Source organism: Triturus cristatus, chromosome 7 (assembly GCF_964204655.1).
Source record: "Triturus cristatus chromosome 7, aTriCri1.1, whole genome shotgun sequence".
Lineage (NCBI taxonomy): Eukaryota > Metazoa > Chordata > Amphibia > Caudata > Salamandridae > Triturus > Triturus cristatus.
In genome coordinates, this window is record NC_140590.1 from 1,638,518,734 (window position 1) to 1,638,539,036 (window position 20,303).

At 46.0% G+C, this 20,303-nt stretch overlaps 1 protein-coding gene across 1 annotated transcript; it reads right to left on the reverse strand.

Moving 5' to 3' along the window:
* Positions 1-13,081: 13,081 nt before the first annotated feature.
* On the reverse strand, positions 13,082-18,805 carry NPBWR2 (neuropeptides B and W receptor 2). The gene is made up of 2 exons (XM_085614609.1): positions 18,347-18,805; positions 13,082-16,932 (listed from the first exon to the last, which is right to left on the reverse strand). The coding sequence occupies exon 2, from the start codon at positions 16,779-16,781 to the stop codon at positions 15,693-15,695; it is 1,089 nt and encodes a 362-aa protein (XP_085470735.1). The 5' UTR covers positions 16,782-16,932; positions 18,347-18,805; the 3' UTR covers positions 13,082-15,692.
* Between the last annotated feature and the right edge of the window lie 1,498 nt (positions 18,806-20,303).

Below are 20,303 nucleotides of genomic sequence, written 5' to 3' on the forward strand. Positions count from 1 at the left end.
AATCCTATGAATCAGGTGCAGGAAGGAGAGATCTTGGAAGTGGCAGATGTGGTAAATCAGTTACAGACAGTGACCAGGCTGAAATCTCTTAATGGGAGAGAATCAGAACCAGTTAGTGCAAGTGCCATAACCTACGAGAATCTCGCAGGGCAATCGAACTACATATCACAAGCTGTTGACTGAAAACACAGGACTGGCTGGCAGCATCACATTACCCGAGGAGCCATTCTTTATATACCTTTTGTTCTGTATGTTTAGTGGAAGCTTCCTGTATGGTTTCTAGACCATAGTGTAACGGCAGAACACCATATTTACAGCCCTGTGCTTTCTTTTTACGACTAGTTGATTCCAAGTGTGTTAGTCCTCTTTGTTAATTCCAAATACACAAGTTCCAGAGTGCACAGGTTTGTGAACTGAAAGCAGTGACTTGGAGAAGTGGCACACATGCCAGCTCACAGTGACCTGGTAAGCCTATCCTCTGGTGATGAGTCACGTGAGTGTCTCCAGGCAGCAGCAGACACTTTGCTGAAAGTTAAGAAAAATCCACCTGTTGCTATCTGAAAGCTCTACAGAGAATCCAGTTCTTATACATGATAAGGGATCTCATGTCATATGTCAGGCATGTATTTTTAGCCAACACCTGTTGCATTGTAAACATTTTTTTCCAATTATAAACATAGGCCTATGAATCCTGCTGTCCACACTATAGGGGATATTTACAAGGAAATGGCCGTACGGGATGCACACAATTTAGCAGCGTCACACAGCGCCATTTCAAAAATGCAGGGATGCGTCATATTTACAAGAATATAGGGCACCCTTGTGTTTTCCCTTGTGCTGGAGCTAAAAAAAACTGCCTAGCACCAACACAGACACCCTTGCTCTTTAATGTAAGGGTGCCTGTGTTGCGGGGATGATTCCCTGCAATGTAGGCACCCTTGCACCGTGGTGCAGGGATGATTGTTTATATGCATATATACAATCTATAAAGGCGATTTGCTCTTTCTACGTGTGCTGCACACATAGAAAGAGCAAACCCAAGGAGAAATAAAAGTATTTCTCCTCGTTGCACCAATATAACGCCTGCAATTCAGTGGGGTTAGTTTTTGGCGCTGCCTCGAATTTAGAGATCCTTGAAAATCTGGGATAAGCAATGGGTGTTGTGGTTGAATGCCCACAGCAACATCCATTGCACGCCCCTTTCATGCAGATACCTGCATGAAAGGGGACGATATTTACAAAGCGGTGTTAAGCCACGAAAAGTGTAAATATGGAGCATGGCATGTACCACCGGAAGGTCGGAGAAAGTGATTTTCCTGTGCTGCAATGTCCTTGTAAATATGCCCCAAATACTGGTACTGTCTGGATTGCATGAAGGTGTCACACTTGCTGCCTATATGTGCTTTCCCTGTCTTTTGCCGCTCCAGAACAGGCACTTAAGCCCTTCCAGTTTCAGAGTCTAGGGCAACTCAAACTTGTGTTGTAGGTTGTCATTTGCAATTTTCTTTCACCAGCGGTTTGAATTCGAGAGAAGTAAGGGATGATGCACAGGTGCCTGCACCACCTAAAAGAAGCCTGTCTCTATTTGCCTTATTACAGGTGACCTGATGTCTCTAGTTACCTGTAAAAAAGAAATCATGTAGTTGCACACCTACAGTAACTTATTACAGCTGAGTTCTGAATGTATAATGCCTCCTGCCAAAAAGAGCATCAAGGAAGAAAGGCAGGTTATGAGAATAGTTACAGCTGTAGTTTAAATAAGGACAACAGGAACTGTGTTTTTCCTTCTTATCTGTTTTTAAAGAGAAAACGGATCTGCAGGAAGGAGAATTTATATCAACATGTTTATTTTTCCACACTATAGGTCTTACAGGAAACATAGAGTCACTCTGCATCTTTCTACACATTCGGAGCTACAGCATGTTTAATCAAACCTACATTACTCTGATTCTAATATCTTTTTGCAACAAATTTACAAAGTGCTTTTTTGTGTGTTTAATTTTAGACCACAGTTTCCACTTGTATTCTTCATGGATGAAAACAAACTATCCCTTTCATAAGAAAGAGGAAAATAGCAAGGATTTAAGCATTTTATGGGAAGGGTGATGGTGCGGCTATGTATTATAAGGAATAAAATGCCCTCTCCTGTACGTTAAAGGACTATTGGAATTCAATTGGGAGTTCAATAGAACTCATATTGCCACAGAATTCCTCTGTGACTTGCTATAGCCTTCTACTGTGTGACAAGGGTTACTTTTCCCCATATATCAATTACACAAAGGAGGAGAGGATATGAAAAGCACTCCGGCTCGCACAGGCTGTCCGACGCGTGCATCGTACTGGCTCGGTCGTGAATCGCATCCATTGAACGCCATGGTGAGCTTACGACCTAGACGTACGGAGCGGTTCGGACCCGGAAACGAGTCGGTCGGTGAATGTCATGTAGCTCGCATCGTACATGCTCGCTCGTACCGCTGTACGAGTCGGGCAGAAAACACGCGTACGGCGCGTAGTTTTTCCGGCCGGATCGTGTTTGTTGCCCTTCCGACCCGGATCGGAATCGGCCCCTTAATGTTAAATCAAAAAAAGGAGTTTTATAAAAACAATGAGTGGGAAAAAGGAAGAATGGAGCAAGAGGAGAAGGAAGATTCAGGCTTATAGGGGAAGAAGTAATGGCAGGCTGCAGAATTAGGACACAATGCAGGGATGTCAGTGATAGGCGTCTATCAGAAGGGGCTAGAGAGTGAGGGTACTAAATGAAAGCGCAAAGGACCATTAGAGAGATTGGAAGAGAGGGAGCAGGAGAGGGTAATGGTATATTTCTAGTTTTGCAATTCAATCTATAAACATAAAAGGCAAAGAAAATAAGGAATGGATGAAATTCTTAAAAATGACAGGGGTCAACTTAAAATTTGTGATGGTGAAGGAAAATAAAGGCTTGGAGAGAATGAGAGAGCTGGAAGGTGGGAAATGGAAGATGAATTGTAACGCGTAGGAAATGTGTGGCTGTCAATGGAGAGGCAAAAGAGGAGATCTGAGACAAGGAAAAGAGAGAAAAGGTAAACAGTGAAACAGAGAGAAAGGTAAGGAGTCGGACATTGTGAGAAATAGGAGCCTCAAATTATTGCATAAACCCCTCACCTGTCACCAGTGATGTTCCTTGTTTCCTGCTTGCTTGTGCACCCCACCTCCACTCCACCTGCCTAGCATTAACAACCTCTACAAATCCCCCTTTTCCCCTAGATTTCAACTTCAGTGTTTCCCACGCCTGCCTCTAGCTCTCATTTGACTTTACTCCTACCTTCCTACTTCAAGGCAGGGTGGTTCATCAAGCTGCATGCGATGCTCTGGAAGTCATGAGCTCAAAATCCATCAAGCAACACACAGCCTTCCATCTTGCTGATGAATCCATGATCATAAATTGGTTGATTTTAATATCTATTATGAATAGTTCGTAGAAATGGCAGATGTGCATATGAAGCATTATAGAAAAACGAAGTTAGTTGTTCTCTCACCTTCTGTTAAAGACTTGATGCTGAGGAGTTTTTTTTTAGTTCCATTCTTCATTGCCTGATGAAAGGGCGACGACTCCTCCCAGTAGCCACGGCGCCATAATGCACTGATTAGTGTAAAGTGTAAGTGAAATAAGTAAAGTGTCTCCATAACAGGGTCCCAGATCAGAGGAAAAAACACAAATAGCAAGACCTCCTTGACAATCTTGTAGCTCTTGATTGTAGATGAAGATCAATATTAAAGTTCTTAGCAAGTTAGCAAAGACCCCATGGCACAAAGGAGGAACAAGAGCCAAGCGGAAGTATTAAGGAGTAGGCACAGTATAAAATTTAAGTGTCGTCAGAAAAAAAAAAATCAGGAATAAAAATAGTAGCAAGGGGTGAAGAACATGATGAAAAATAAGGGAACTGGTGGACTGGGATACATTAACCAAGCGGATATGCATCCTTATATATGATTCAAACAGGAAATGACATCACAGCAAAATATTTTAGTTCATCTTAGGTTGGGAACCTGAGAGAGAATTGTATTAATGAAACATCACTTGGAAGGGCCATGCACCTTTCTGGGAACTCTTGGCATCTGTTTGGCACAAGAAGAAGAAGCTCAAGTTTAACAACCTTAACATAGCACCAAAGTCAACCCTCCATGTCACCCGTCATGCCTGACGCTCCATGCTTCTCACGAAGCTCGTCTCCGACACAGTTCTTGGCAAACATATAGCAGACCCCCAGTGCCTGTTCCTCTTTTCCATTTGCCATAGCGGTTTAATCCTCTCAATATCAATCTTCAATCTGGGAATCTGGGAATTGTAATCAATCAATCAATCAGGGAATTGTAAGCACGCTACTCACCCGTGAGGGTCTCAAGGCACTGGTGGTAACGTCTATTACCACCAGGAGACGTCTTCTTACATTAACACCATTAAGAGCTTTAGCTGTCAACTGGTCAATGCTAAGAGGATGACATCCAGCTTACCCTGGTTTTCAATTAATAGCATTCCCCTTCCCCATCACTGTCCTCCATTCATCCCTATCTTGCTCATTATGGGCCTTTATTTATCCCCACCGCCCTAGTACTAGTCCCCAGTAGTGTCTGCAGCATATCACCCATCTCCCGCATTATAGGCGTTTGTGCGTCTCCACCTCACTTGTATTATTTTCTATTGTCAGCAATGGGAATCATCATCTCTCTTTATGTACCAGCCTGCTTGCAATCCACCACCTTAATATTAGCGCATAATTCTCCTAGTGGCATGCTAAATTTGAAAACTTACGATCAGAAGACAAAAACCTTGGGTAAAAAATAACAGACAGTAATCAGAACACTGGGAACAAAATCACTGGGAATGGAACATGTAAGTATTAGAAGATAAGGGATATGGAAACCTATTTAAAGGGTAAAGAAAAATTTAGAAAATAACTTTTTTTTAAACTGGGTATTCTAAGTACTCCACCATTCACTAATTTAAATACCTCATAAATATTTTAAAAAATGGGACCGGAAATTAAAGAGAAACGTAAGAAAGATAAAAGAGGTAAAGTAAAAGTGGAGGTGCAGGAGGTTTCCACATATATCAATTAAAAAATATCATTACATTTTAACATATCATTAAGATATTTGAACATAAAGTAAGAGAAGCACCTTGGAAAATAAATTACGAGAAATGCTAAGTAGATGAAGCATCACTGCCAAATGCAGTACAAAGTATGAAATTAATATAAGTCAAAACTGAAATTATTATTTTAATAACAGTGTAAAAAAAAAAACTTTGGAATCTGGTATTAATTAACCCTGGTGTAAGTAATTGATTCTAAATCATCATGTGGACTCCCTCTCCCCCACATATCTTTCAGGTGACCCATATGTATTGCCCTTTTTTTCAAACACTCTTGTTTTTGTTTTTTCAACACCCTCTATGCCTGTTGTGTCTTGTGATTCTATATTTATAATGGGAGAAGTGATATTATAAATCACCCATTCTTTTTCCTGTTGGGTGACTACATTAAAAGCCATCCTCTTGACATGAAACCAGTTGATAAGTATGTTCCTTTCTCTATCCTTCCTTACTGTGGATAGACAGTTCCTTGCTCCACTACCTAACAGCTCCTTCAATAACACACATTGTCGGTCTGCACCAGACATCATTAGAAAAACACAGTTGTGTGAAGGGAGGCCTGACTGCTGTATGTAATTTCACAGAAGAACCATTTCATGGAATACCATTACTGAGAAACCATTTCATCTAAATGGTTAATGGAAATTTTCAGAATGAATGACATTTACCTTTTCATGGAAACCAATTCAAAGAATGTCTTTTTGGTTGAATTTGGCTTTTGAAGGCTTGTTTTTAAGTGCAAATGCAATGGTTGCAGGTCTTACTTTCAGAAACAGTTTTGTCGGATATATTTATTTCAGTGCTTTACTTCAGGGGACATTATTTCAAATGTATATATTTTACATCATCAATTACTTACGATGTTTTTAATTTGCTGACCCATCAAGAACCGTAAACTTGACCTCTCACAACCACTCAACACCATCAAGCCCTGTCCTCTTGTGCCCATCAACACATTTAAACTACACTCATCCCTGAAACCTAAAAGCCCTTTCAAACCAAAACTCGCCCATTCCTGAACCATAAAATCACTCACTACCCCTACCTTCCCCCATTTCTGAATTCTAAAAAACGAATTTAAACCCCTAAACCCAACCCATCTCATTCCCCTTAAAACACCTCAGTACACCCAAACTCTGCCCATCCCTGAACCCTAAAAGTTCATCACTACTCTCAAAAACCAGCCATCCATGACCCATAAGAACTCCTCATCAACCTAAAATACTCATCCCTGAACCCAAAAACCTCTTTCTACATCTAAACTCCAGCCATCCCTGAATCCTTAAAACCTTTTACCACCTTAAACTACACCCCATCCTGAACCCTAAAACCTCTTCACCACCCCAAGCCCCTACTCATAATTGAACCTAAAAAACCCTCACCTGCCCTAATCTCAACCCATCCTTGTACCCTAAAAACACCTTATACACTTGAACAACACTCATGCCTTTCACCACCCCTACACTACACCCATCTCTGATCCCTAAAAACCCCTTTCTATACCCAAACTCCAAATACTCCTGACCCCGAAAAAACCCTCATCGCACTAAACATTACCCATCCCTGAACCCAAAAATTCCACAGTAGTCCTAAACTCCACTCAAGTTTAATGTAATTTAGGATTTGTCCTTAAAATGATTTTTTTTGTATTTCCTTATAAGTGTCTTTCCTTAAAATTGGTTTTCCATGATTTGGTTTCCCCCAGCATGGTTCTCAGTTTTTGTTTTCCAATAATTCAAACACATCACGCCTGGAATGTGTTGCAGAATGCTGGCTATCAGAGACTGTTGTGTTTGGAATTATACAACCCAGAGTATTTATCAAAGTTGCTTATGTTAGGGGGTTGATATAGAGGAAACATAGGTATAAGTAGCAGCAAAGGTGATTTTTATTGCAGCAGGTGATTCTCAAACACAAATTGCTGTACATAGAATAGTGTTGTGTATTTGAAACAAGATGACAGAAACCAGTGCATCATGAAGGGATCTGTTATTGGAACAGTAATAAGACAGCCCCGTTCTTTTACATCAACCATATTTACACAAATTCACATATTTACATTGCATTACACACATTTACAATGCAGTTTCAGACAAAGAGAAATAAAGTGGTTTGTGTGAAATCAAACAATTACGGTTAAATTGGAATTAAACTTCACCTCTTTTAAGTGTAAGGTAAGGACTAAGTCCACACGAAAAAGTAAATTCAGCTGGTGTAATTCATATAATTACAGGAAACGTTACGCTTATTACCTGAATTTGCAGAAATCACACCATCATGCTGCATAGCATAAGAACACGCTTACCGCGAGTGCACGGGAATAACATGAATAACCAGAATGCAAGGGCTTGTTGCTTGTACCAAATGTGTTTTTAAAACTATTTATTTTACTGCAAAATGCGTAGATGTGTAAAAAAGTGAGGAAAGGATGCATTTCATGCTAAAATATAGAGCTAAATTGTATATTTTTATTTTGGATATTTACGTGTAATTTACAGACCTGGGCGTAGTTCGCGGAGTTTTGCTATGCGGAACTCAGCGAAGTGACTAAAAACTCTGTGAAGTTCCGCAAGTGGTGGAGTGCAGTGCGAACTGCCGTTCGTGCTGGTCTTCCTGCCGCTTGGGTAGAAATTCCACCTGAGCGGTTGCTCGCGCTCGCAAACTTACCGTTCGCGAGCAGGGAAAAAACTCTGATGCACTAAGCGAAGTGGAGTTTACTGCACTCCGCGAGCTCCACGAAGTGTGGAGTGCACAAAACTTCACAAACAAAGCGGAGTTCACCGCCTAGGCCTCGTAATTTAGAGTAATTTTTCTTAACTTTCATGTAATTACACAAATGCAAATTACCAAATTTATCAAAATCCCAGTAAAAACTAGATAAAGAAATCAGGTTGATAGAGGGGTCTCTAACATGTGCCCATGCAACAGCCAGTGTGGAGCTTCACTCTCGCCTCCTCTTGGCCGAGACATCATGGAGGAGGAGGACACATCTTTGACAGCAGAAGGGGCCAGTAGTTACCCACATTGTGTTTTAATGATTTAACACACATATATTTGCCTTTGCTGTATTCCATGGTGTAAACAGAGGTAGACTCACGTAACCCAAAATGGGGAGCTTTGCTGAAGGTGGGTCCTATGAATTGTGGCAGGGGTTGGGTAGATTCTGTCACATGCCAGTCCTCTGCCTCTCAAAGGCACCTGAAGCTGTGCAGAAGAAACCAGTTAAAAGTCAGGCTTTTTACTAGGTGTGCAGGGCAGAACTACCACACATTCAGTAATATGTCAGTCCAACAAATTTGAAAGACTTACAGGGCTGGGTTAAAGTCAGGTACACACCAGACTGGTGGCTCTGAATTCCTTGTATGTGTAGCTTAATCAGTCTTGCATGAGTACAGTGACACTAAAAGGCAGGTCAGGCTGGACAACAGTCACGTTGCAGGCTTGTGTCTCTGGGATACTGAGAGGACTCCTTCAAGGTGTGACTTAATGGCTAGAGTGGCCTACTTTAAAGCTGAGGAACCAGGTTTGAGTCTGGCAGGAGGCTCAAACATCCTGTGATTCTGGGCAAAATCACTTTATCTTCCCGTGCCTGAAAATGAATGTGTCTATCTGAAATGCAACTGGTGCTCATGTAAAGCGCTCTGATAACTTCGGGTCGAGTTTGTGCTTTATAAAACTGCAAAAAAAAAATAACATAGGCACACTTGACATGTTACTGGAGCTTCATAGGTGACTTAAAATATCTTTACCCACGTAAAGCCACTCACATTGCTGTCACTTTAAAATGTGAACACACACACACAGGTGCACAAGACCGCAAAGTGACTGTTTTGACCTTGGAGAAGCCTCGTTTTGACTTGTTAAGAGCTTGCCCTGATGATGATGCCTGTGCTTGCTTTACCAGTTCTCCAACAAAAAGAGGAAATCTATTTCTGCTGATAGATTTACTGTGTCTGTTGTGTGTGTGAATGAAACTTGTGTTGCTACTTGCCCGTTGAACCTATTCTGGGTGTGTGGTAGAAACTTGCAATTCTCCTGTTGGAATTTACTATGGATACGAATTGCTGCTGTTCAGCCTGTACCTAATCCGGGCCATATTATCAAGGAACGGCGATAACATTATCACCGCTTTATCGGCAGGAAACTGCCGCTAAAGCGGCGATAATGGGCTTGATAATATGCCCTTGTGAATTCCCATGGAAGCCCAGGTTCACACCAGAACCTGGGCTTCTATGGAATTCACAAGGGTATATTATCAAGCCCATTATCGCCGCTTTAGCGGCAGTTTCCTGCCGATGCCGATAAAGCGGTGATAATGTTGTCGCCGTTCCTTGATAATATGGCCTTCCGTGTGCTGCAAGGGTGCCCGCATTGATGCCAGTCTGAGCGCAGTGCACTAGCGCAAAAAGAGCGCAGTAGTGCTCCATATCTCTGTAAATATAGAACATTTCTACTCTCTCCCTTTCACACAACTTTGAATGCTGCGTTGCTGAAAGATTAGTAAATATGCCCAGACTTGTGTGTTTGAGAGCAGTTTGCTCTGTTGCTCCCTCTCATTGAATACTTGCTCTTTTTGTGAGTGAAGGTGGGGGTGGCTGCCTCTGCTGGACCAATTCCGTGTGTCATAGAAGCACGCCCTTCTGTTCCCTCCACTGTGCGTGCGATTATTTTGCCGCTGCACGTTGTCCTGTTGTATTACTTCAGTGACAAGCAGCTTTTTCTCGTCTCCGCTCGCTATTCCTCCAAATGTCCAGCAGGTGGCAGTACAAGGTCGGAAATAAAATCTTATGTTTACGTTTTTCTAGCCAATAATTAATTGACCCCAATAAATGGTGTTATTAAGATGAAGTGTCCTAATAAATTGGATCTGTAAAACGTCTTAGTTTTTAAGGGATTGGAATAAATAATCTGTGCACCAGGAGAGAGTAATGTGAATTTATTTCTACTCGTAGTGTAGAAGAACCCCACAGCATGTCCTCTCTTCTGATCGAGGAGGAAATTGTGCAATATACCACACTCGCTCCTAGTGGGAGGCGCTCTTGAAACTCAGCGTCTCCTTGCACAACATAGTGAGAGGGAGAAAGAATGGGATGAAACAGGTGGTGTCATTGATGGGTGAATAGATGAATAGATGGCTGGACGATGGATCTGAATGCGTGTGCATGCACTGGATGGATGGATGGATGGATGGATGGATGGATGGATGGATTTGTATTCTTTGATGCAAACTTGATGGATGAAGCGTGTGGATTTAGGCATGTGTATAGCGTTCTACAGTTGCTGCAAAGCAGCAGGATTTTTATTGTTATATTAAATTCCTGATAATTCAATAAATAATTCCCTTAAATAAATAAATAAATAAGAAAATAAATAAATAAACAAACAAACATGCATCGATCTGTGGGTGTATATGTGAAGGATGAACGGATGGATTTGCATAGGTCTGTCCAAGATGGAAGGGTCGATTTTCACAGGTCGGTGCGAGGTATATGTATGTATGATGGATGGATAGATGCATGAATGGATGGATGGATGGACGGACGGACCAGACGGACGGATGGATGGATTTGAAAAGGTAGGTGTAAGGTGGATGGATTTATGTGGATGGGTGGATGAGCTGAATGGCTGGATGCGGATAGGTTGAATGAATGTATGAATAGATGGTTTTATAAATGTACGGATGGATGGAAGGATAGATAGATAGATAGATAGATAGATAGATAGATAGATAGATAGATAGATAGATAGATAGATAGATAGATAGATAGATAGATAGATAGATAGATAGATAGATAGATAGATAGATAGATAGATAGATAGATAGATAGATAGATAGATAGATAGATAGATAAATGGATGGAGATTGGTTATGCGTGCAAGATGGCTAGAAGGATGGAGGTGCCACAGTTCCATTACGTTTTATGTGAATGTAACTGCTCTAGCCACTGTTTTAGGGATACTGGGGCAGATTTACAAGCCCCTTGCGCCACTTTGCGTCACTTTCAGGTACGCAAAAGTGGCGCAAGGGGCTTGTAAATCTTCCCCACTGTACTTATTTAGTGGACACGTTAATGTAACCTTTTCCGGATGCTCCATATCTCCAGTTCGGAGCCTTATGGATGTGATGTAAATGTGTGGGGCCATTTATGAGTGAGACAAAGTGAATGATACCAAATGCACTGGCGGCAGACCCTGGGACCACTGGAAGCAAGGATGAGGGGCAGGAGGTCGGGAACAAGGAGGGAGAAAAGGAGGGAGACGGAGAGAGGACTGAGGCAGCAGAGTGAAGGATGGAGGGAAGGGAGAAGGCAGCAGAGCTGAAGAGAGCAAAGAAGATGTTCAAACAGTGGAGTGTGAATGAGAATGAGGAGTAACAGAAAGATGAGGACAGCGAGCGGGAAACAGCGAGAGGCGGTCGAGAGAGGAAAGCTGGTGGACTTAAGTAAAGGAGAGGAAAGGCGAGAGAGAGAGAGGCGTGAAGAAACGAGAGCGAAAAGAATGAATACATGGGAATAGGGAAGAAGCAGGTGGGGTTTAAGGACAGAGGGAACGAGAGGTGCAAGAAGAGGAAGAAGAAAGAAGACTGGGCGATAATGCGAGTGATGCAGTTAAAAGAGAAGCATTAAAACTGATCTGAAGAGAAAAGAGATTTGAGAGAGAAAGAATCGTGAGAAGCAGATTAGAAAAGTCACGTGAAAAGGAGAGGGGTAAATGAGCTGTTGATATCGGTGCAAACAGTAAAATAAGGCTAGAATGTTTCATATGTTAGCAGAGGACAGAGAGATGAAGCAGTGAGGGGGGGAGGAAGAAATGAGTGAGGGAGCTAGGGGGTGTCAGGGAACTAGAGTGAGACGTGTGTATTAAAGAAGAGAGATCTGGAGAGGTGAGAGATGGGGCTAAAATACGGTGTGTGATAGAATTAGAGAGAATTGGAAGGTGGGAGAGAGAAAGAGATAGACTGCTATATATGATCAAAAAAAGGACATTGGGTGGATGTCTCAGGATGACGTGTGACAGAAGGAGAAGATGGATAGAGATGGGGAGGAAAGATACACGATGACATGGAAGAGGAGGATAGGAGAGGAGAGAAGAAAGGATAGAAGAGTGGAGGGGGGAAGCAGAGGGAGGAGAGGAGAGGAGAGGAGAGGAGAGGAGAGGAGAGGAGAGGAGAGGAGAGGAGAGGAGAGGAGAGGAGAGGAGAGGAGAGGAGAGGAGAGGAGAGGAGAGGACTTTAAAAAGATGTGTGATAAAACAAATGAGAGAGGTCCGAGAGAGATGGAATGAAATGTATATAAGACAAATGGAGAGGTGCGAGACAGCGCTTTCATGAGGTACTAGCAATACAGCGCTATGCAAATCTCTGTTAACATAGCATGTCATGAAAGGAAAGAGAGGCGGACATGTAAACACTGCTGAGCGTGAAAGTGGTGAGAGGTGGGTAGGATTAATGAAAATACTAGGGGGCTTATTTACAAGCCCCTTGTGCCACCAGTACGTCACTTTTTCCCATGTTAAACATGACACCTCGGCGGCGCAAGGGGCTTGTAAATAAGCCCCAAGTTGTACTTATAGAGAGCCAGCCATCTCTCGACACTGGATGAGTGAGTGACAGCAAGAAGGAAGGCGGAGGAACTGCTGGGTGGCGGGACGGGCGGAGAGAGGCAAAGAAACCGAGGGCCTCATTTATGAAAAGTAATGGATCGCTGCGTGAAAACAGTGATGCGTCACTTTTCATTGCGCCCTCCTTGCAACACCAATGGTGCGCCATATTTACAGTATGACGCATCATGTTGCAAGGAGTTAGAGATACGTCAGTATTTCTGACGTATCTGTAGACGCAAAAATGACCCATTGCTGGAGTGTGTCAGAAAAGTGACGCAACTCCAGCAATGGGTCATTTCACATGGGCAAGTCCCATTTCAAATGTGCCTGCTCAGTCTTAGGCCTGCTGTGAGGCAGGCGTAAGATGTTGACGCATTTGCGTCCTGGAAGATGCGCAGTGAAATCTCATAGATTTCACTGCGTCACTTCTACGAGGCTTACTTGCTTCAGAACGCCCACCCTACATACATTATACCTGGCGCAGGTATAATGTGGCGCAGGAGTTTACAAAGTGACGCATCTACCTAATTGCGTCACTTTGTAAATATGACGCAACATGGTGCATTTTTTTACGCCACTGGAGCGTCACAAATAGTGACGCACCTGCGGCGCAAAAGTGACGCACCTGCAGTGCAAAAGTGATGCATGGGCTCATAAATAAGCCCCTGTGAATTAAAAGCAAAGGGGGAAATGAAAGGGGGAGGGGTGTGGGAGCCTGTGCGCTGCAGAAAGCAAGAATTTGCCCCACACCCCCCACAATGTAACACTAGGAGCTCACCCCATGTCTCAGCAGGACCCAGTGAGCTCTCACTATCCATAGGATATCTGTCTCTGTGCCCAGAAGCCCAGGCAAGGCCAGCTTGGAGGAGCTATACTCAGGACTGAGATGCCTCATTGAGCTGTTTGTGGAGCCCCGCAGTGGAGCATGAGAGGGCGCAGAAGGTACAGGCTGGGGTGCATTGACTGAGCTGTATGAGAGTTCCAGGGGTGTTAATGAGACTAGGGCACTCTGGCTGAGACGCGAGGGTCCCACTCCCTGTCCTGGAACACACAAGGGCTGAGGTACATTGAGAGACGTGTGGCTACAGAGACACGGACAGAGTTTGTGTCTCTTCAAGTTCTGGGTCAGCTGAGGGGGTTACAGCTCAGAACTGCAGTACATTTTCAGAGCAGTGTGTGGGCCCCAGTATTTAAGAGGTATTTAAGGGTGCTGCAGATTTGAAATGAGGTTCACACACAGACCCGTGCAAGGATCCGCAGGCTGGGATCATGGAGGTGATACAGGCCAAGATGAAGTCGCACTGGCAGAGATGAGTGTGGCTCTACTGGGACAGCATTGGGCGCTGAAGGCCAGGAGTGAAATCCATTCACTGAGCTGTTTGGGATCCAAGTATTGGAAGGGCAGATGTGCTGCAGATCACAAACGAGCTGCAACGGCAGAGCTGTGAGTGAGTCTCGAAACTGGAAAACAGGAGGAGCTGCAGACCAGGGTGGATGTCCCCTGACAGAGCTGTATAGAACATGGCGAGGTGCATCGCATGGCACGGCAGGCCACAAGTATAGCTCTGTGTGCGGCATTGTTCTGGAACAGCACATGGCGCTACAGGATCGGGCAGCATGGAATCAGTGTGGGAGGGTGGGGTTGTTTGGGTCTCAGTACTGGACACACAGTACTACACAGGTCAGGGAGGACCTCAAGACCTGGCTCTTCGACTGAACCTCCACACCCTGACAGATCAGCAGCTGCCCCCACCCCCCTCGCAGTGCCTTGAGACCCTCACGGATGAGTAGCCGTGCTTTACAAACCCCTGATTGATTGAGTACTCCAGGATCAGGGGGTGCCTTAGATATGCATCGACAGAGCTGCGTGTGGGTCTTAGTAGTGAAGTAACAGTGGGTCTGTGTGCCAGCTGTGAGGGGCATGGACAGAGCTGTGTGTGGGTCTTAGTACTGGTATAAGGGGGGCTGTGTGCAAGCTGTGTGGGGCATCGACAGAGCTGTGTATAGTTCTTAGTACTGGTATAAGGGGGGGCTGTATGCCAGCTGTGAGGGGCTTCGACAGAGCTGTGTATGGGTCTTAGTACTGGTATAAGGGGGGGCTGTATGCCAGCTGTGAGGGGCATCGACAGAGCTGTGTGTGGATCTTAGTACTGGTATAAGGGGGGGCTGTATGCCAGCTGTGAGGGGCATGGACAGAGCTATGTGTGGGTCTTAGTACTGGTATAACAGGGGGGCTGTGTGCCAGCTGTGAGGGGCACTGACAGAGCTGTGTGTGGGTCTTAGTACTGGTATAACAGGGGGGCTGTGTGCCAGTCTTAAGGTGCATTGGCAGAGCTGTGTGTGGGTCTCACTACTGGAATAGAATTATCAGTTATTTTTTTAACAGTTTGTCCAATTTGGGCATCAAACCAGTGGGCCCTGGTGGCTTATTGTTGAGGTTTGATGTGTAGTATTGAAGGTACATGAGCCAAATGCTCATGGAAGGTTTTTTTTTTCCTGCAATTTTCTGTCTCTTGCACAGAAATCCCGTGGCTAGTGTTAATACAGCACGGCTCATGAGCTCAGATTCCCACATCCTTCACAGTTTAAACCCTGCCCCACCCGGGTAGAGAAAGTAAGAATCCACAGGTGGCTCCTGGGCGACTCCTGTGAAATGTGCTAGCAGCACCGACCTGTCATGAGTGGGCTTTGGTGCATTTCACTGAACCTCATGGTAGACCCTGGCTGGTGGATATGGGATGCCAATTGGAGTGTGCACTGCTGATGCACATCTGGGGCCACAAAGACACTCCTGCCTCCTCTGGTCCTTACAGCATCCTCAAATGAGGAGTACCTTTCATCATTCTCCTATTTTGCCGAGTCATAAAGTCGTAATAAAGGAAGTCCTCGAAAGCTGGTCGGAGACCTCCACGAGTGAACAGCGGCCATGACTGGGTCGGCAATTGTGCCGACCCTCTGGTCAGGTGGCCCGGCACTCCAGCATCTTCCTGAAGCTCTTCCGGAAGCTGTCATCCAGGAAAGCATAGAGGAATGGGTTAAGGCAGGAGTTGGCGTAGCTTAGGCTGGTGATGAAGTAGGACAGGCCAATGACCAAGGGGGTCTGCTGCAGGTCCGTTGTCAGGGCCACGATGATGGCCAAGTGGAAGGGGGTCCAGCAGAAGAGGCACACTGCAAGCACAATGAAGACCATGACAGTGACCCGCTTCTTGGCCTTGTCCAGGGCCTTGGCGTTGGAGTTCAGCCTCATGTTGCGCAACTTGTACAACATGACGGTGTAGAGGATGCAAATGGTGGACACAGGAATAGCGAAGCCGAGGAAGAGCATGTAGACCCGGCTTACCTTGAACCACAGCCGCTCTGGCTTGGGGAAGCTTAGGCCGCAGCTTTTAATCTTCAGGTTGTCCGTGTAGACGTTGGCGAAGACGGTAAAGGGCAGAACAATGACTGTCACCAAGACCCAGACCAGGAAGCTGACAATCTTGGCTGCCCGGTAGGTGCGGTGCGGCATCCTCTTGGACTGCACAGTGGCCAGAACCACCAAGTACCTGTCGATGCTCATCACGGTCAGGAAGTAGATGCTGGAGAAGATGTTGTAGTGGTCGATGGAGACAATGACCTTGCAGAGGACATCGCCAAAGGGCCAGTAGTGCAGAAGGTGCTCAGCGATGTTGATGGGCAGGACCAGCGTGAAGAGGTCATCTGCGATGGCCAGGTTGAGGATGAACATGTTGGTCACTGTCTTCATCTTGGGAGCCTTGAGAATGACGTAGATGACTGCCGTGTTGCCAGTGAGCCCCACCGCACAGATGACGGAGTAGATGACGGGAAGGATGATGTAGAAATCAGGCCCCTGGTCGAAGTACGTAAAGTTCTGCCCTGTGAAATTGTTATAATCGCAGTTCCCTCTGAGCGGGTCGCAGGAGGCACTCAGATTGCTCACTTCAGAGAGGTTCTCCATGACGGATGTTGAGGCAGCGGTGCAAGCTGCAGGCGGGGTTAATTTGGTGGTCGCAGACCCTGCAGCTAAACCAGGGCCCAACTCCAACATGTGATCCAACCCTCTAAGTCTTGGACTCTAAATGTTCTGGGTCATTGATCAGGTAGCTCTTTGAGGGCTCTTGAATTTCCTAATGTCTTCCCAACATTTTCAGCGTCTGAAACACTTCCGGGTCAGGTTGTGCGCGGGTGTTCTTGGGAGCCTGAGAAGAGAAAGATACGTTTAGGGACAGCACTTCAGAAAAAGTAATACCCAACAATACTTTTATAGGGGAAGAGCGGCATGCCAGGGGGAAGTGGACCGGCCATTGGGAGCTCCCTAGCAGTCAAGGTCGTCAAAAACACGCGATGCACAGAATGCGTCACTTCCGTTCTCTATTTCCACTCAAGAAATATTGGCTCCCCTTTCCCGTGATGTAGTCGCTTGGGTCTGTAAATAGCAAGATTTTCCATTATTTGGCCTGAATCTCACGCATCCATCGACTTCAAGAGGAAGCCTCAGGGCTAGATCCAGTGAACAGCAATGAGATGCTGATCACTGCCGCAGGTGTTTAGACCCGCCGAGTTATCTCACTGTGATAGAAACCTGTGAACTGCAAACCACGTACGCATCACTGTAGCAGATAAATTAACTCCGAGCAGCCTTACTGGGAGTGGAGCTTAGAGTATACGCAAGCACGCTCATTATACACAACCATGCTAGCTACACAACACAGTGAGCCATGACCTATAGTTGGTGCAGACAACTCTACAGCAAGTGCATTAACCCACTGCGTTTGGTAGTTGGGACTAGAATCTAGCTATACCTACCCTTGAAATATTTCAATTCCATGAGGTAGCGGACTCTTGCTCTTTAAAGCCTGCCCCTTTAAACGTTCTGCACCAGCCTGTTCTCTGCGTGACCTATAGGATACCCAATGATTTTCAGAGCCTATGCATTAAGTCTGTGAGCTAATTTACTGAGACTGAAACATTAAACCTGCAGGTGGCAAGAGTGTTTTAGCTGGTGCATTAATCCGCTGAGCTATCTCACTTGAATTGTAAAGTAAGATCGGTAGACTGCATATTGATTGCGCAGCAGGTGCATTAACACGATGAGCTATATTGCCACCTTTAATCCAATTCCCCTTAGTCGACGCTACCCAGCTTTGCTACCCCAGCACCTCAGACTCACTACACTTCTCGCTGGCTCTGAGCGCCTCCGAGACACCTGCGACTCGGGACCAACGTTCCTCTTGGAGGGCAGAGAATGGGCTGGCGAGGAAAGGTTAAGGGGCAGGCTTTAAAGATCAAGAGTCCTTTATCTCGTCTAACCGGACCTGTGCGATATCTTGAGATTTTCACGCGAAACTTAATGAGCTCCCAATAATTACATATTGGTATAGCCACCCACCAGAGCTCCCCCACAATAACACACATGGAGCACTCCGAACACCTGTAGGGCCGTGTCTGAGGAGTGCGCGAGGAGAGGGCAGTGCGAGGGAGTGGAGAGCTTCGGTGGTCGCTGGCACCCGTCCGGCCCCTGGGTGGCAGAGCTGGGCGAGACTGGCAGTACAGACAGTCCTAGCGCGGGTACATGGTTCTCGCTGTGTCAGGGTTGGCATGAAGCGCGCTTACCTTGGTGCGGTGGGTACGTGATCGCTAAGTGGGCACGGGTCCTCTCTTCTGCCTGGCGGGTACAGGGGTCCCTCTGTTCTCCTCAGTGGAGTCGGTATGGGTGTCCTGTTATCATAGGACACAGGGGTCTTCTTATAATGCGTCGGCGACCTCGAGCGAGAACAGGGTCGACCCAGCAGTGCTCGTCCATGCAAGGTGAGCGCAGGGGTCCTTGTGTGCCAGTAGGGTGCGCGCAGGTGTCTTCTAACCAGCAAGGTGGGTGCCAAGATCCTCTGGCTGTGGTCCTCTCAATAGAAGGGTGGGCGCAAGTGTCTTTGCGAGAGAAAAGTGAGAGCATGGGGCATTTCACCAGAAAGGTGGGGGTATGGGTTCTCTCAATAGTATGGTGGGCGTAAAGGTTACTTCCAAATAAAACAGTGGAATGATTACGCTGGGGTTCCCTCACTAGCAGGATGAGCGTACGGGTCACTTCCAGATAAAACGTGGGAGCGGGGCTCCGCTGAGTAGAAATACCGACTCGGGGGTCCTCTCACTTGTAGGAGATTATTTCCAGATAAATCGTGTGCGCAGGAGTCCCCTCAGTAGAAACAATGGCGTAGGGCGTCCCCTCGCCAGGGGGTGTCCTTTTAAGTAGAAAAGTATGCCCAGGGGGTCGCTCAGCAGAAGGGTGGGTGCGGGGTTATTCCCACTAGAAGGGGTCCTTTCAGCAGACGGTTGCGCAGCTGGGCTAATCTCAGCCGAAGGGTGGGCGCAGAGTTGCGCTTTGCTGGAACGGTGGGCGCAGAGATTTCCGTGCGCCACCAGCAGGTTGTGCCAGGCGGTTTGCGCACTGACACGACTTGCTCGTCAGCCTGCTAGCCCCTCTCTGCCTGGAGTTGAAGGAGGTTTCATACAGCGCTGCGAGAAGGATGACGTTCGACGTAGCGCCATCGCGTTCGCAAACACTCGAAAGAAACCCGCTGAACTTTGTCGTTTATCGAACCGCGCGAGAAAAATGTTCGTCTTTCTCGATTGGATCGTTCTGCAAGGAAATGCCAGCTTTCGGGGGATGTGTCTGTGTGTGTGTGTGGGGGGGGGGGGGGGGATTGCAGGGGAGGGGATACAAGTTTAAGTTGCGGGGTGGGGGGAGTGCACCAGTTAATGTGGGGTTTTGCAAGGTTGTGGCTAGCGCGTGAATTTGTGCCTGCCAGAGTCCATCTCTTCCAGAAACAACTCCGGGGTCTTATACTATGGATCCCCCCTCCCGACCTCGAGGTACATTTAGTAGGAGTCCTACTCTATGAGGCGGGAGTTGGGACTGGTGCCTTCTGAGAACTAACAGATGGGAGGGTCAAACTCACAACAGAAAAGGTGTTTTTCTTTCCCCACAGGACTGTGTCTTGAAACTTATTTTTGTTCAGAGGGTTACTCAGGGCTTTAAGTGGGCCGGGTCTCGCCGGTGCTGAGCACCGGCAGGTTTTTTAAAGGGGGCCTCCAAATGGGTCTCTGTCGGGTTCTGGTTTGTGCCCTGGCACAGGCGAGGCGGTCCTTTTGTTCCGGACTGCAGTGACAGCAGGCACATCGATGTGCGCGTGCTCACACTGCTCACTTCTCATCAGTGGAAAAGTTACGTGAGCGTTGTAGCAGAAGGGAAATCCTTTAAAGAGTCATTTTCTCTCTGGATTTCCCTTCTCTTTTTGAAACTTGGGAATAGCAACATTGTCATGGTGTCACCAGCAGGGCACAAGTCCTTAAAAAACAGAAGTGGGGGGGCTAACCTAATTAATCAGTATGCAAGAGGCATAACGGCGCATGACATCACGGCGTGTGACATCACAGCGCGTGACATCACAGCACGTGACATCACAGGAAGTGGCATCACAAGAAGTGACATCAGATCTTAAGCCCTCACATATATGTTTAGCAGGTGTATCGTGAGTACATTTGAGCACATCTCGAGTATACTTGCAAACCCTCC